This window comes from Lathyrus oleraceus, chromosome 6, assembly GCF_024323335.1.
Source record: "Lathyrus oleraceus cultivar Zhongwan6 chromosome 6, CAAS_Psat_ZW6_1.0, whole genome shotgun sequence".
Taxonomy (NCBI): Eukaryota; Viridiplantae; Streptophyta; class Magnoliopsida; order Fabales; family Fabaceae; genus Lathyrus; species Lathyrus oleraceus.
In genome coordinates this window covers 103894393-103911403 of record NC_066584.1, presented here as the reverse complement: position 1 = coordinate 103911403, position 17011 = coordinate 103894393, and the positions used below count along the sequence as shown (strand labels likewise).

The following is a 17011-nucleotide window of genomic DNA, read 5'->3' as shown; positions in this document are numbered from 1 at the left end:
AACATCAATAACAACAAGAAAATCTCTAGGATTTCGGATCTCAACAACACAACAACAACAACAACAACAACAACATGAGTAATGATTTTTGACGTATCATATCTCTGAAGAAGAAATAAAAGAAAGTGACTTTGGATCTCTGAAGAAACGAGAGCACTAAACACATTTTGAGACACTTGATTAGTTTGTTAAAAGAAGGTTTATAATACACAATAGAAACTTAAGAGAAAAAAAACCTTTAAGGGTTTTATATATGTAAATTATGTAGGAAGTCATATGCACTGCTACAAAAAATGCCTTGTACCTGGTTAAAAAAGAGGTTTTACCTTGGTTTCACAGACGAGGTAAAAAAGAGCGTCATGAAAAGTGCATACTTTACCTCTCGGTTTTACAGAAACCGACTGGTATGTGAAAAGGTCATAGGCTCGATCCCTAGGAAGACCCTTTTGGAATTCTAAAATGGAAAAAACACATGTCCCCTTGATGAGTTATATAACATTGGATGAATAATGAGTTATATAATGCTCGGAAATTATTAATCGGTGTAAGATAAGCTTCAGATACAACATAGTTTTCCATATGATTATTTCCAAAATCAATTTAATAGGTTATATGTTCAAAGAGGCGTTAATGAAACAAACAATCCATATCAGATATAATAAACTCAACTCGACGAAACAAGATGAGAGCTGCACAAAGAACAACAAAAACAACAACATCAAGAACAACAACATCAATAACAACATCAACAACAACACCAACAACAAAAACAACAACAACAATATCAACAAAAACATCAACAACAACATCAACGTCAATAAACAACCTCTAGGGTTTAGGTTCTAAACAATAAGAACAACAACATCTACAAATACAACATCAATAACAACAAGAAAATCTCTAGGATTTCGGATCTCAACAACACAACAACAACAACAACAACAACAACAACAACAACAACAACAACATGAGTAATGATTTTTGACGTATCATATCTCTGAAGAAGAAGTAAAAGAAAGTGACTTTGGATCTCTGAAGAAACGAGAGCACTAAACGCATAACATCTTTGTATTGAAGATGATATGTGTTTATGACTCCCGTTGTTTATGGCTCTTTTGTTAAAAACTCTTCGTTACGGTTCGGTTTGTGTTGTTTAGACAAGTGAAATTGAATGCTATAAATTTTATATATAAAAAACATACTCACCTCGGTTGAAAAAAAAACCAAGGTGAAAAGTGGCGTATTTTTACACTCCAAAATAAAATATTTATGGAGACGTCACTTTTAATGAGATAAGAACGTAATCTGAAGTTGTTAGAATTTGAAGCATTTACACTAAATAAGTTTACCATCGGCTTTTCAAATAGCCGACGAAATATATTGTATATTTTTTTAACAAAAAAAAGTAGAGCGTGTCAAGAAATTATTCCTCGATTTTTAATATTAATACGAAACCGTTGTCATAGAATGTGTTATTTATAATAATAATAATAATGGTTGAAAGGTAACGTTGGAAGGCAACTCAATAGTAAGTTGTGGCAATATCTACAAGTCTAGAAAAGTACATTTATCTTAAAAAAATCAAGATATATGGTTGAAGGGTATGATTGGGAACTATCAATTACTCAAGGATGTGTGTGAAGATACATAGTGATAGAGAGATTGCAATTCATTTCAAAAATCATCAAGTGTATTATGAGAAAAAAACACATATGCATACCTTTATACTTCATTAGAGATGTCATTGAATACAAGAAAATTATAGTTGAGAAAGTTGCTTCAAAGGAATATCATAAGGATTTGTTCACCAACTCATTACCCATATCAAAGTTCAAATATTGCTTGAACTTGATCGATTTAATTGAAGAATGATTTTATATTAGCAAGAGCAAATAGTGGTTGATGGGTATAAATTTAGCATCACCACTAATTTGAAGTTAGTGTAGAGATTTATGCTGAATATACCTTTAAATTAGATTTTTTGAAACACCCCAATGTTGATGATTTGAATCTTCATAGAGCATGATTTGAATAATTTTATTAACAAATTTCTTGTTTTTTTTTCATATGGATGGATTCAAACCAACATTTTAAAAATGATTCAAATCCGGAATAATTTTTGAGATGGTTGAAAATTTTGAGATAACTTTTGGCAACTTTTTATAAATTTTGTAAAAATTTATTTATAGTTGATTACACAGTTGCTCTCTAGGAAGATAGACACATCCTTTTTAAGGCCCTTCAATGTTATTTTTCTATTCATTTTATATTTGTCTTTAGTTTCATTATTTTAAATTTCATTTGCATATATGTTCTAGATTTATTTTTTATTTAATCTTTACCACAAGACTGTCTAGTTTGGTTGATATTGTTTTTTTTTTACTCAACAGGATATATGTGCACAAAATTTAAACAATCCTGATGCATGTAAATTAAACTCAAATATAATTATTGTTAATCCAAATTAATATACTAATAAACCCAAAATAAATTTAAAATTAAAATTCACTTAAATATACTTAAGTATAATAGAAATAACATGACGTTAAATAATTAAATGCTAATACACTTTCATATAATAAAAAATGAGTATGCATATAAGGATTAAGTAGCTGTAATACATTATACTCCAAAAGATATCTAGCCAATTTCCATCCCAAAAAAGTTGAATGTGTAATAAATATATTGGGTTCACATTGTACCTAAAAATAGGATATCTCAATTTGAATATGGATTGGATCAAATAAGAATTTTATCCCTACAAAAGAAAGAGAAGGTTAAATGTTTGTCTTGTGCTTTTTTGAAATGATATTAGTTATCAAGTCATTAAAATTATAGGAGAGAGATTGTTAGGTAGGGTAATGTGTCTTTGTCACTCAAGTAATCCCCAAACCTACTGTGTTTAGTTAGGGATATTCCTTTTATGTTACACATCTTTTTCTATAATTGTTGAATTACTTTATTTCAATAGAGAGTGAAACAGTTAAGCTCTTCAATAATTGACCTATTAGATTTTTTCATTCTTTTTCAACAATTAACTAATTCATTCACATGTGCATTTTCTTCTGTAGGGTCCTTGTACAATATGATATATTACTCGGTGTATTATTATTGTTCAGAGCAAAACATGAGTGAAAGATACAACTCAAAAAAATAATAATAATAAAAGAAAATAAGAGAGTTTTATTTTATGGGAAATGTTAACATACATCAAAAAAACTTATTTTATACATGTACTTCGCAATCACATAAGAGTATATATATATACTGTTAACAAAATAAGCAGGGACAGCACAGGAAAGCAAAGCTTTATGAAGTAACATCATCATCGTGATGACGAAACAATCTATACAATACTATTATCAGACAATGATTCTTGCCATTCTAACGTAAAATTTTGTCGATCTCGAATGTTTTTTTTTCTTTAACCCATAATACATACTATTAATTTGTGGTAGTATAAAAATAAGTAAGTACGTGTATAGTATAATTAGCTCTGCTAATGAGAATAATATATAGTTTTTTCACACAATATCTTGGAGATAATAGTTTGTACGAGTATTCGAGAATGACAATTCATGACATAGATGCTCTTTTCATACACGGATCCGCATTTTCTACCGTCATGAGACCCTACGATTATACATAATCATGAATCTCAAATATATATATATATATATATATATATATATATATATATATATATATATATATATATATATATATATATATATATATATATATATATATATATATATATATATATATATATATATATATATATAAAATGATCAAATGACATCGAGGTGTCAATTTAATAACATGACACATCTGATAATTCTTCACCATACATCTATATAATAAAATTTACCGTTGAATTGAAAGTTATTATTATCTATATAAAATTTAACATCAATTGAAAATTATTTTATATGTCAACGAGATGCATCAAAATTAACGTCTTACAAAATTTTAAGTTAATCGTTAATTTTTATTCTTCTTTTTAACATATCAAATAATTTTTTATTTTTATTAAATTTTATATAGATGATCTATATGATAATACATTTTTAATCCACGGTGGATTTTGTTATGCGGATATGCGACAAAGAGTTATTGGATGTGTCATGTTACTTAGTTTGACACTTTGGTGTCATTTGATCTTATATATATACTCCATGGGTATGCGGATATGCGATAAAGAGTTATCGGATGTGTCATGACACGTTGTTATCCTAGATATTAATGTGTATTAATTCACGCTTAGTTAGTTGTTAGTTATTTATTCCATGGATATATATAATAAATATTTGTGTAATTTTGTAATAAGTTTTTCCTAATATAACTTTCTCTCATTCAATATTCAATACTTATTTTTCTCCCCTTCCACTCCAATACTCTCTCTATCTTTCTCTAAATTAACTTCTGCATTAGAAAAGTGTGATAACACCAACATATGGTATCACGAGACTGGTTGAAATTCCAGAATCAATAGTGATTGAAGTTATGGTTGGAATATGCGGCAATAACTTCCCAGCAAATCTTCAAGTTCTTGATTCACTACTACAAATAATATATTTCATGATAAAACTTTCACCTCACTCTACCAAAAACCGAGGTAAAGATCAAAGTGCGTCTTTTTTATATTATTTTTTTAATAACTACCAGATATTCCCTGAGTTTCTAAATAAAATCGAGGGGAAAATATTTCAGGACATTCTTCGAATCCCAGCATCAACAATTTATGTTTTTATTTTTTTAAAAGTGGTGTCTTTCTTTTTATTTATTTTTAATTTTTAAAATAATGATCTATTCCTTCAGTTATATTTAATAACTAAGGGATTAAATTATCATATTTTATTATAAAAATACTCGTTAATCAAATTTTATCCTAAACCTAACTTATATGTAACCGCTCTAAAGTCTTACACATCATTCTTTGAGATGGATTGCAAGACAGAAAAAATATTCAATCTTCTTCAATATTGAATAAAATATTGTTTCTGCCCTTACAATCTATCTCACATAATGATGTTGACGTTGTTGTTGTAATTTTGTAATAACCTTTCTATGTTGTCAATCAAAGAAAACATATTTTTTCTTTCATGTGAAAGCATTTGCCATGAAATTTTAAGATAAGTTGTTCTCCTAAAATTCATTTTCAAACTCTTGATTTGTTTAAACAATTTATTTTAATATTTTGTGTAAACAATGTAAATATAAAATAAAAAAAGATTTTTCACCTCGGTTTTTAACAAAAACCGAGAGGTATGTGGCGCTTGGGTTGAAACATATTTTATTGTTTTTTTTTAATTTGAAACACATTTTACCTCGATTTTGAGTAATAACCGAGGTAAAATATAAGTGTGTTTATTCAGTTTCTTCACCGTCCTTAAACAAATCTATGTCGTCCATTTAATGGGTATCAACGCTCAAGACACTACCATTAGTGATCCTCGTGAAACCTAAAACTCTCATTATATAAAACAAAAGTTATTCTGAACCCCTATATGTTTAATCAAAGCGGGGTGAGATTTTACAAAGTAGTAAATCCACAAGAAACTCAAACGTTGTTGTGAAACCCTATATGTTTAATCAGAGCGCCATGCGATTTTACAAAGTAAAAGTATTAATGTGATAGATTCCAAGAGCAGAAAAAGTTTAGGTTTATTTAATATGTGGTTGGTGATAGTGTATTTACTTTGCCAAAGATTTATGTGATGGATTGCAAATGCAGGAAAAAAATTGGTTCAAGGTTTGTGTTCTAACATAATCTCTTAACTGGATATTTATTTTATTTATTTATCTTTTTTTTATATCTAAAACAAATGAATGCAAAAGATATAGGGAATATATTGCATCCAACATTTGATCTTCCCCAAGATTCAATTAAACGAGGATGTAACATTTGTTATTCCCCAAGATATCCAACATTTGTTTTTCACTGACAGCGATGACGATGAATCAGATTCAAAATTTATTATATATTTTTACTTTAATATTCTGTGTAAACAATGCAATGAGTATATATATATATATATATATATATATATATATATATATATATATATATATATATATATATATATATATATATATATATATATATATATATATATATATATATATATATATATATATAATACAAGCAAGGTGAAATACTATTACTGGTATGTTTCTATGTGGACGACCTCTTGATAACTGGACAATCTCAACTAGAAATTGAAGACCTTAAGAGTACAATGAAGTCAGAATTTGAGATTTCATATATGGGTAACTTGTCATACTTCCTTGGTATGGAGTTTCTATACAAAGAAGGTGGAATAATCTTGCATCAATCAAAGTATGCTACTGACTTGCTGAAAAGATTCAACTTGTTGAACTTCAATGTTGTTGTGACTTCTATTGAATCAGGTCAGAAGCTGGAAGAAGATGATGAAGAAATGGTAGATGTTACCCTGTACAAGCAGATAATTGAATCATTGAGGTACCTATGAAATAGTCGACTAGATATCACCTTTGTTGCAGGAGTATTTGTAACACTCTTATAAACCCCGCGTATAATTAACAAAATTAATTAAACAATCACCAACACAAGGGTGTCACACTTCATAAAAGATAAGTTATTTTGTCCCGTAACACGAGTTACAACTAACATATTAACCAGTCATCGCATGCTCACCTTCATTTAGGTATCATCATAGCAGAATTCAACAGTAATATTCAAATAAGGTAGAAGCGCATACGACATTTAGTCTTAAACTTCAATTTTAAAAACATCATAAAGAGTCATAACTAGTTCAACTCAATAACTTAAAATATTCAACATAATGCGATTCATCATAAAATATTATAATTTAATCCAAACATTCGCCCGCAACCCGATGTTACATGATCAGAGCAGAATTCCACTACATAACGATAACTAATGGAAGTCACTACAAAGCTACCTTCCACTTACTTCAATAGGGTCTACTCCCGGGTATCTGCATGATGCCCATGTAGAGACAACATTCAAACAGAAGGGATGAGAAATTACAATCAATTATAAAAGGCATAACATGAAAGATATATTGCACTCAACATAATCATTCACAACAACATATTATAATTCTCACACCCAAATCATCATCAACATCATACACAAAAACTTCTCAATTATCATCAACATCATACACAACCAATATAAATGCAACACTTATGCAATGGACTCAACGCCCACTCGACATGCATGTGGTATCAAATATAAACGCTCAGGTTCATTTCACTCCATGATCCCCACCATATGACCGATTCCCTCTTGGAACTGGAGGACACCAAAATCGCTACCATCACCATAGGTAACGCTTAACTAATTCCCCATAATAGGAATTAGCTACTCGCACCTGATCTATCATCATAGGATCGAGGCTCACCAAATAAATAGATTCGAAGTTCGAACAACATGGATGCATGACTCCCCACATGCAACAATAACAATATCATCAACACATACACATTGGTCCACTCTTGACCATGTATGCCAACATCAACACCACCTCATCAACATAATTTCATCATGTTCATATTGTCATCATAAAAACACCAACACAACAACATCAAGACGATCATCTTAATAACATCATTATAGCAAACACCGACATAACAACATTATTGTCACATAATGATTATTCATGTTTAATCAATCATTTATCATTGACATATATTCATAATTTATAATTTACTACATCATACCGATTAAAATCATTATAAATCAGAAACTGACATTAAAATAACATCATACAACAGCTAATAGTAGACAACAACCAACAAAACACGGAAAATCGACAATTACAACTTTCACATAAACAACTTCCATATAACAACTAAGACATCTACAATAATAATGCATTACCAATTAATTAAATGTTAAATACATCATATTCAGCCTCTTAAGGCATCACCATGAGATAGTACTATGTGTTAGCTTTCTAACGCTTCGAATTGCGCGTCAAACGGAGCTACGGAGCTCAAGTTACATCATTTTCAATTTTCTAAAATTTTCATGTAATAGTGGTAACCGATTATGCTCAAACCGGTAACCGGTTACGAGCTTTGGAAACAGCCCAGAAACCTATTTTTCAAGTGGTAACCGACTACACTCAGACCGGTAACCGGTTACAGGTTCGAAGAACAGCCTAAACACTTATTTTTCTCCGTTTGAGGCCTTCCAGACCTCCGATTTCGATTCCGTAAAAAGCCCCGATCTCAGAATTTAAAATCCAACACTTATCCAATGATTAAAACACCAAATTTACGATTTATCACATATTGTAATCAATTAAATCATATAATTCATAACTTTATCAATTCTATAAACCTTCGAAACTCTCAATAATGGTGAAATTATCCCAACATTCAAAACAAAAAATATAGGCACACATAGTGCACGAAAATCATCAATAATCACATCATATAACATCAAGATATCATAAAAGTTTAGAATTTAGTAAAATCTCAAATGCCCTATTGGAGTTTAAGGACTCTTCTACCCTATCCTTCATGCATATACCCTTATTATTGAAATAATTTTCCACCCTTACCTGAATTCCTAGCAATTGATTCAATTCTCTCTTGAATTCTTCTTCTTCTACTTCTAGCCAACCTTGCATTTCCTATTTTTCTCTCCAATTCTACGTACTGTCAAATGGTTTCTCTAAAGACAAAATTTCCCAACTTTTAGAATATATTGTAACCTCCTTACATTTGCCTAATTATTATTATTGCCGAAATTAATTTTAGCTGCTCTCCTGTTACCACAAACTTTCCTCAATTTACACAATTGGTCCAATTCTTATTTTTATCAATTTTCCTATTTATTTCTAATAATAATTAAAATACTAACTATTCTAATATATATTCACATAATTAAACAAATAACTTTATTATTTAATCACTAAAAGAACTCTAAATATTTCCACTAATTTATACACGACTTAACTATTTTAATTGATTCAATCCATCAATACATCAAAACACACCTTACACACATAATTCCTAAATAATTTAATAAAAAATGAATAATTGAAAATGGGGTGTTACAATATTAAGCAGATTCATGCATGATCTAAGAAAGTCTCATCTGCTGACTGGAAAAAGAGTACTAAGATACATCAAGGGAACCTTGAGGCATGGTGTATTCTTCCCTTATGGAAGAAAGATAAGCAAAGAGGAGGTGATATGATTTTCTAATTCAGACTAGTGTGGTGACAAATTGGACACGAGAACTACCACAAGTTATATCTTCAAGTTTCATGGAGCTCCAATCTTCTGGATCTCCAAGAAGCAACCTGTTGTGGCTTTGTCTAGCTGTGAGGCATAATATATTGCTAGTTGTTCAACTGCTTGGATTGAAGTTGTATTAACTGAACTTGGAGTAAACATTCAAGTACCAATCAAGCTCATTAGAGACAACAAATCTGCAATAAACTTAGAAAAGAATCATGTCTCTCATGGAAGATCCAAGCATATTGAAACAAGGTTTCACTACATAAGGGATAAAGTGAACAAAGGAAGGTTGGAAATGAGATATTGTCCTACCAAGAAGCATATTGTTGGTATCTTGACTAAAGTTGTAAAAGGAGAGCAATTTCCTAAGCTGAATATACACATGGGAATGATGGCATTTGATTCAGAGGTTGGAACGAATTTTGGATCGCTAGCCTTTAAAGCTTTGGTAGCTTCTGAACCATCATCCTTTGAAGGAGTCCGAGGTGGGAACTACTTCTGAACCTCTAGCCTCTGAAGTAGCTTCTGAAGCGCGACTAGAGTCTGAAGCCGCTTCTGAAGAGTGGCTGGAGTCTGAAGACACGGAGTCTGAAGTATCAACTTATGATGTGTATCACTCGGAGAAAGTTCGAATTAAGAGAGTGTGTTGTTTATTAATTCAAGCTTAGTTAGTTAGTTAGTTAGTTACTCCATACGTATATATAATAACTATTTGTGTAGTTTTGTAACAAGTTATCCCTAACATAACTTTCTCTCATTCAATATCTAATACTCTTTTTTCTTCCCTCCACTCAAAGACTCTCTTTATCTTTCTATCAATTAACTTTCGCATTAGAAAGGTATGATAGCACCAACATATGTTTGATTTCATTTTGAGAATAGTAAAAATTAATTTTGTAGTAGAATTCAGTTTGATATAGTATATATTAGATGTTAGTATAATTGTTTTTGCTTCAAAAATCCATTTCTATATACACATTGAGTTAGAGTCTATGATCTAATTTTTTTAGGTAAACTGCGATTCAAGATTCACCAAAGTTAAGGCTAGGAATAAGTTAAAAGTGATTTATAAATTATTCACGAAAGAGATTCTCATATCGAGAACAAAAATTAAAACGAAGGTTGAGTGAAGTAACTTCTAAACAACTATATAGTATTAAAAAAAAATTTGCATTATGCAGTAGCATGTTAAATTAATTTTATATTGCAGTAAAATTTAATGTTCATTATGATCAGGTTGATATTCATTTCTACCTTTAATAATATATTTCTAAAATGAAAAAGTATTTTATAAATATCTCATTTTATAATTTTTTTAATGAGAATGCAAAAAAAAAAAGATAGAAGAGCGAGACAACATAAACAACATGAAAAGAAAATGAGGGTAAATCAACGATCTGATCTATCTTGTAGCCTTGTGCGCCTCAATCCTAATGAGAGAGAGAAAGTTGGAGGGAGATTGACATGACCATCTTCACAAAACAAAAGTAGGGCAACTGACCATCGTACACACTCCTAAATTCCTAACCATTTGAATAAGTCCATCTTCTAGTCTAACAGAGAAATAATAAAATTCGAAACATGGACATGTACCAACGTTTACACCAAAATGATAATTATAGACATCTAGTGACTAACCTTCAAGCTTTTGTGACAAAAAATAACTTTATTTCACATTTTCCGAATAGTTCAAACCATAGAATTCTAGATCAAGACTAGGCCTAAAGACACATGTTTTCCTTTACCTAAACCCTAAAATAACTCAAACACCCCTAAAATCGAATCGACAGAGGCCCAAGTCGGCTCTTAGTCTTCTAACTATCACCAAACACCTAACAAAAGAAGAGACAAACTGGCTAGTTTCCTATTTAATATGAGACTTAATGAGAGAAACACCTCCTACCAATAAGACAACTTCCAAGGCCTCATTCCCAACCACCATCAGGGATCCAAAATCATGAGAACCATACCTTTCCTAACTAATATATCTCGATAACAAAGCCAAATCCATTAGAATCCTCCGCCTTCACTTACTTAGCAAGGTGAGATTAACAAGTCTATGATCCTTGGACCCTAAACCACCTGCCTTTTTGGCCATGCACACATCCTTCCACTTAACCAAAACAACCTTTGCTCCTCCTTTGGAGGTGCCCTAGAGAAAATGCCTTTGCACACAAACCAATTTCTTACAAACCTAGAGCGACATCTTCATGAAAGACAAAATGAACATTAGGACAAAATTTAACACCGACTTCAGCAGGACCGCACTGCCTCCTAAAGTCACAAATTTATTCCTTCAAGAAATTAATCTTTTATAGAGTAGCTTTTACAAGATGACTCCAAGTAAATTCCTTCTTCAGGTTTGCATCCACCATAAGCTCTAAATACTCGAAAGGAATAATGATACTCATCTTACAATGTAAATACTCATTGATCCGCTCTAGAAAATGCCTACTCACATTAACTCCAAACAAAAACCATATAGCAAAGTTCACTTTAAGACATGATATAACCTGAAAACTTCTGAGAACAACCTTAATGGATAACAAATTCTCAATCGACGGGACCCCTACAACATCATCGACATACTGGAGTTGAGACTTGTATAAACCTTCGATATCCAACTTAAAACCTTCAAAAACATCTCTAAAACCTTTTGCACACTTGTATATATTTTATATTTAAATATAAATGTCTAAATAATTTCATTTTATCAAATTATTAATTTAACTTACAGTCAAAATTGTGGTTAATAGAATTATATGAATTAGCCCTATTTTACCACATAAATTTTAAATTAATTATATTTCTATAAATAATTAATAAATACTAAATAAGTGTCTGAAAAATCAGTACATTTATTAAAAGTGTATTAAATTTAGACATAGATTAACCACAAGACTACATATTACTAGTCAAATGATAAAATTTTACTAGATTATATTTTAAAATAAAATAAACTAATCACACACATAATGTTGTAGTAATAGTATCTATGTCTTGTGACTTCTCATGAAGTTGTACCTGTAAAACCACTGTGACCTAAAACACAGATATTGATCACTCGGTCTTTTTAGGAGAAAGACTGTGCATCAACGGTCCCCGCCCTCCAATATTTCGGGTCCCACACCTGACATCCTCAGAGGTATCACGGACGGTCCTATCACTTTGCATAGGGAACCCCTCCACTAATGGACCCCACATCTCATCTCATATACAATCGCATCACATCACTGTTTGTTCTTCTCTCTCAACTCTCATCTCACCTTTCATTTAATCTATCCTTTGCTTAAAAAAGCACTTTTTTTTCTTCCCTCTAATTATGGCTTAATCATTCTTCACCTGATCAAAGAATCTAATAAAGGTAAATCACTTTTTCTGTTACTCTTCTTTTTGTTATTTTTCTCTTTTTTTACTTCATTTCCAATCACTCTGCATGCACCACTTCAACTTTTATATATATAAATATAAATAAAGGAATCTATTTTCCCTATATCTAACAGTCTACTACTAATAATAGAACTATAAAGATTTTAATAAATATTAAACTATTTTTTTTACTTTAATATCCCTCTTCTCTAACTTAAATTTTAAAATAATTAATTTCTTTTTCATATATATCAAACTATTCAATACATAAGCCCGATTCAATTAGTGTGTCCTATTAAATTTAGAAGCAAGCGTCAATTGCTTTAATTATATTTTTTTTCAAAGTTTTATAATTTGATACTCTCTCGTTCTTAAATTATAAGATATTTTAGATATTATATGCAAATTAAAAAACATAATCAATAAATTATGGATGATCTTACAATATTATCCTTCATTTATTATAGATGAAAGAAAAATTTAAAAAATTTCAAAAAAAAATAGTAATAAATAATAGATGGTACATTGAAGAATATTTTATTAATTTTGCATCAAAACGACTTATAATTTAAGATATTTTTTTTGAAAAAGTGACTTGTAATTTGGGCGTGAAGAGAGAGTATATATTTGAGAAAAATTGTTATTTTGAATTTTAAGTTGGTGAAGATAGGTATTGGGTGAAAAATTAGTATTAGATTTGTTTTCTTTATATATATATTTTTTAAAGGTATAGTAGTAGTACTATAGCCTTTTGAAGAAGAAAAAATAAATCAGCTTTTTTAAGTGAATTAATAATTGGAGTTTGTGCTGATATAATATTGTTATTATTCTACAAAGACATAACACATTCAAATATCAAGCAAAACAAAAAGGAAAAACAAAGGCACAAACACAAGACACACTATTCCACAACATTGTGCGTGTGACTTGTGTCTGTTTTGTGTGTCGTGTATGACTTAGAGAGAGAGAGAAAAAGAGAGAGAATGTGTGAAATGTATTTGTGGTGGTCCATCTAAATATATGGCTCACTTTCTTTGAAGATACAAGCAAATAATAAGATGAGAAATAGACTACTCTAAATAACAAGAGAGAGAAAGCCAAGAGAGAGAGAGAGAATGAATAGTAGTGTAATATAGATATATAGCTATGCTTTTGGTTTTATCTTCAGAGAAATGAAAATCATCAAACAAACAAGAAAGTAGGTATCACACAAGTTGGAACTTGTTTACATTACTATATAGTTTTCTTTTTCAAGCTTTAAATATTTTTGGTTTCATTCAAGTTTCGTTTATGGCTTTTTCTTGTCTTTTGGCAGAACGATACACTCTCTTTAAAGAATTTGGGTACCATCCAAAAGAATTTTTGTTCACTTTCTTGGCTTTTGCTACTCCTAAACCATTGTTTTCTTCCTTGTACTGACTGAAACTAATTAAAACCTTTCAAACTTTGTGCTTTTGCTCTTCCTTGCTACCTTCCACCTCAACCCATTACTATATAGCCTCTTTTCACTTTTTTTTCCCAATATGCAAATGATTCCCAATGACCCTTTTTCACTATCCACTTCACTTGGTGCCTTTACTCAAGAACAAAACACAAACCCTAACCCTAAACCTAATACTCCTCCTGTCCCCAAGAAGAAGCGGAATCTTCCCGGAACACCAGGTATATTGTTTCTACTTCATGCATGCTTGGATCCTCTGCATCTATGTTGTATAGTACTACTTTAGTGTACTATACAACAACGACAGAGGATCCAAGAACATCAAATATATAGTTTCTACTTTCAGCAAGCTTGGATCCTCTGCATATATATTATAGTACAACAACGGCGGCTGCAGAGGATCCAAGTGCATGTTTATGGTATATAAGTATTTTTTCTCTATAATTTTCAAATTGGTTACAGAAATTAATTTCACCAAACAGATCCAGATGCTGAGGTCATTGCGCTTTCGCCGAAGACACTCATGGCGACAAACAGATTCATCTGTGAAATATGCAACAAAGGTTTTCAAAGAGATCAAAATCTTCAACTTCACAGAAGAGGTCACAACCTTCCATGGAAGCTTAGACAGAGATCAAACAAAGATGTTATCAAGAAGAAAGTTTACATCTGTCCAGAGAAGAGTTGCGTCCACCATGATCCTTCTAGAGCTCTTGGAGACCTCACTGGTATAAAAAAGCACTTCAGTAGAAAGCACGGTGAGAAGAAGTGGAAATGCGAAAAATGTTCCAAGAAATATGCAGTCCAATCTGATTGGAAAGCTCACACAAAAACATGTGGTACAAGAGAATACAAATGTGACTGTGGCACCCTCTTCTCAAGGTATAATAATAAATACTTTATCTGTCTCTCACTTTTTATTCACCAATCTTTTGTTTCGGTGATGAATCAATAAATGCTTCTTTAATTTATATTCATATTCATATTAGTAACATGTACGAGGTTTTTCCAATCATGTTACACACAGTGTTAGGTTTCGAATTTAATGCTTTCAACCACATTTTTTTCTGGTATGAAAGTAATTTATGTAAAATATGAACAGGAAGGATAGTTTCATTACACATAGAGCTTTCTGTGATGCATTGGCAGAAGAGAGTGCAAGGATAACTTCAGCTACGACAACCAATCTAAATTTCAAGAACGAAGAAAGTGATGGTTCAATGATGGGTTCACATTCACATTTACAACATGGTTTATCACATGGAAATGGAATGCTTCAAAATATAAGTGGAATTCCGCATCCACAATTTGGTTCACATGGATTTCATGTAGATTTCAATGGAATTGGAAACAACAACTCTTTGATCATGGAGCAGCAACAAAGGCCGAGTTTATCGCTTTGGTTAAACCAAGGGAACCCACATCATCAGATTACTGAAATGGGACTTTTTGGTTCTTCAGGTTTATCTGAGATTGTTCAAATGGGAAATGCTAGTATTAATAATAATGCCTTGATTGGTTCTTCATCATCGATGTTGTCTAGTTATGGTGTTCCTGCTTCAAATTCAACACCTGCAAATCTTTCATTATCTTCACTTCCAATAGGGAAAAGAGGAGAAAGTTCAACAAGTTCTGTTTATAATTCAGATGGTCAAAATAAGCAATTATCAAAGACTGTTTCTGCTACACCAATGTCAGCTACTGCTCTTCTGCAAAAAGCAGCTCAAATGGGCTCAACTAGAAGCACTTCTAATAATAATATTAACAACAATGGTTCTATTTTTAGTGCTAGTTTTGGTGTAATGACATCACCTTCTTCTTCAAATAGTAGTTTTGATCAGTTTTTGATGCATGGACAAGAAAGTGAACAAGGAAAGATGAATCTCTTGCATCATGGTGGTTCAAATTCTATGGATCAAGTTCAACATAGTAATTTGACAAGAGATTTTCTTGGTGTGAGTGGAACAAGTGGTGGTCCTCCTCAGTTTCTACCTCAGGAGCTAGCAAAATTTGCTTCTTCCATTCAATTCACAGGAAACCAGTGAAAAGTTGAGGAGGGTTGTTTTGGGAAATTCATCAAAGTTTTAGTGTAGTAGTACTTGTTGTGAGGGGTGAATGTGCTAAGAAGAGGGGGTGTGTATGGGGGGACAGAGGGGCCCACACTGCATGTATTTGAAGAATAGTGAAAAACACAAGTCATGCATGTTGTCCTAAATAATGGTTAATGTTGTTTTATTTTCTGTCTTAACCTTGTTATCGTTTTTACTTTGGCTTCATTTTCTTGAGACAAGTGAAGGGATCGATCAGGTTTAAAATAAGTAGCTATTTTACAATTGTGTCACACCACTTTGTAGCTATCAAAATTCATGCTTAAATTCTCTATAGCTATTTTACATTTGTGTCACACCTCTCTCTGTGTGTTACTTACCGTTACGCCTCGTGATGATATTGGGCCTAATAATATACTGGTGCACAAAACAGTGTCACGCATAAAGATGTGAAGAGGTTACACTGGAAGAGGGAAACATGTATCAAGTGGGGAGTGTGAATTTGCATGTCTATGTTAGGTTAAGGGAAGACTATACATGTCTCAATTATATGGTTTTGTTGCTTATCTTTTAAGCTTTGTTTTGGTTTTAATTTTATATTATTGAGTCTCTTTTTCAATTGCGCATTTTTAGATCGAGTTTTAGATATGTAAATTTTAGCATGTGTAGTATTGGATCGAACTGCAGTTTCGACTGGGGTAGCTTCAGGATTCGACAAGATGGAATGTGTATGCTGTAGTCAAAATTTGTACAAGCATGCAATAGTCGAAGATAGTTTATGTATTATGTTATGTAGTAGTTATGTATAAGTGTTATTTTCATACATATGCTAGTAGCTTATAAATAGGTTGTTCTCTAACTTGTTAGAAGAAAAGTTTGTTGTTAT

At 31.2% G+C, this 17011-nt stretch overlaps 1 protein-coding gene across 4 annotated transcripts; it reads left to right on the top strand.

The window, feature by feature from the left end:
* Nucleotides 1-12614: 12614 nt before the first annotated feature.
* LOC127093063 (zinc finger protein JACKDAW) lies at nucleotides 12615-16481 on the top strand. 4 transcript variants are annotated; one of them, XM_051031963.1, is made up of 4 exons: nucleotides 12615-12631; nucleotides 13952-14298; nucleotides 14560-14959; nucleotides 15180-16481. In XM_051031963.1, the coding sequence occupies exons 2-4, from the start codon at nucleotides 14160-14162 to the stop codon at nucleotides 16120-16122; spliced, it is 1482 nt and encodes a 493-aa protein (XP_050887920.1). In that variant the 5' UTR covers nucleotides 12615-12631; nucleotides 13952-14159; the 3' UTR covers nucleotides 16123-16481. The 4 variants fall into 4 exon arrangements, with proteins under 4 accessions (XP_050887920.1, XP_050887916.1, XP_050887919.1 ...); XM_051031959.1 differs by lacking the exon at nucleotides 12615-12631 and adding an exon at nucleotides 13671-13834; XM_051031962.1 differs by lacking the exon at nucleotides 12615-12631 and adding an exon at nucleotides 13684-13838.
* Nucleotides 16482-17011: the final 530 nt, after the last annotated feature.

Bases quoted from the DNA above. Each gene is read 5' to 3' on its own strand.
- LOC127093063 (XM_051031963.1), top strand. From the start codon at position 14,160: ATGCAAATGATTCCCAATGACCCTTTTTCACTATCCACTTCACTTGGT. The intron at 14,299-14,559 runs GTATATTGTTTC...TTCACCAAACAG, and splicing joins GAATCTTCCCGGAACACCAG to ATCCAGATGCTGAGGTCATT. The intron at 14,960-15,179 runs GTATAATAATAA...AAATATGAACAG, and splicing joins TGTGGCACCCTCTTCTCAAG to GAAGGATAGTTTCATTACAC.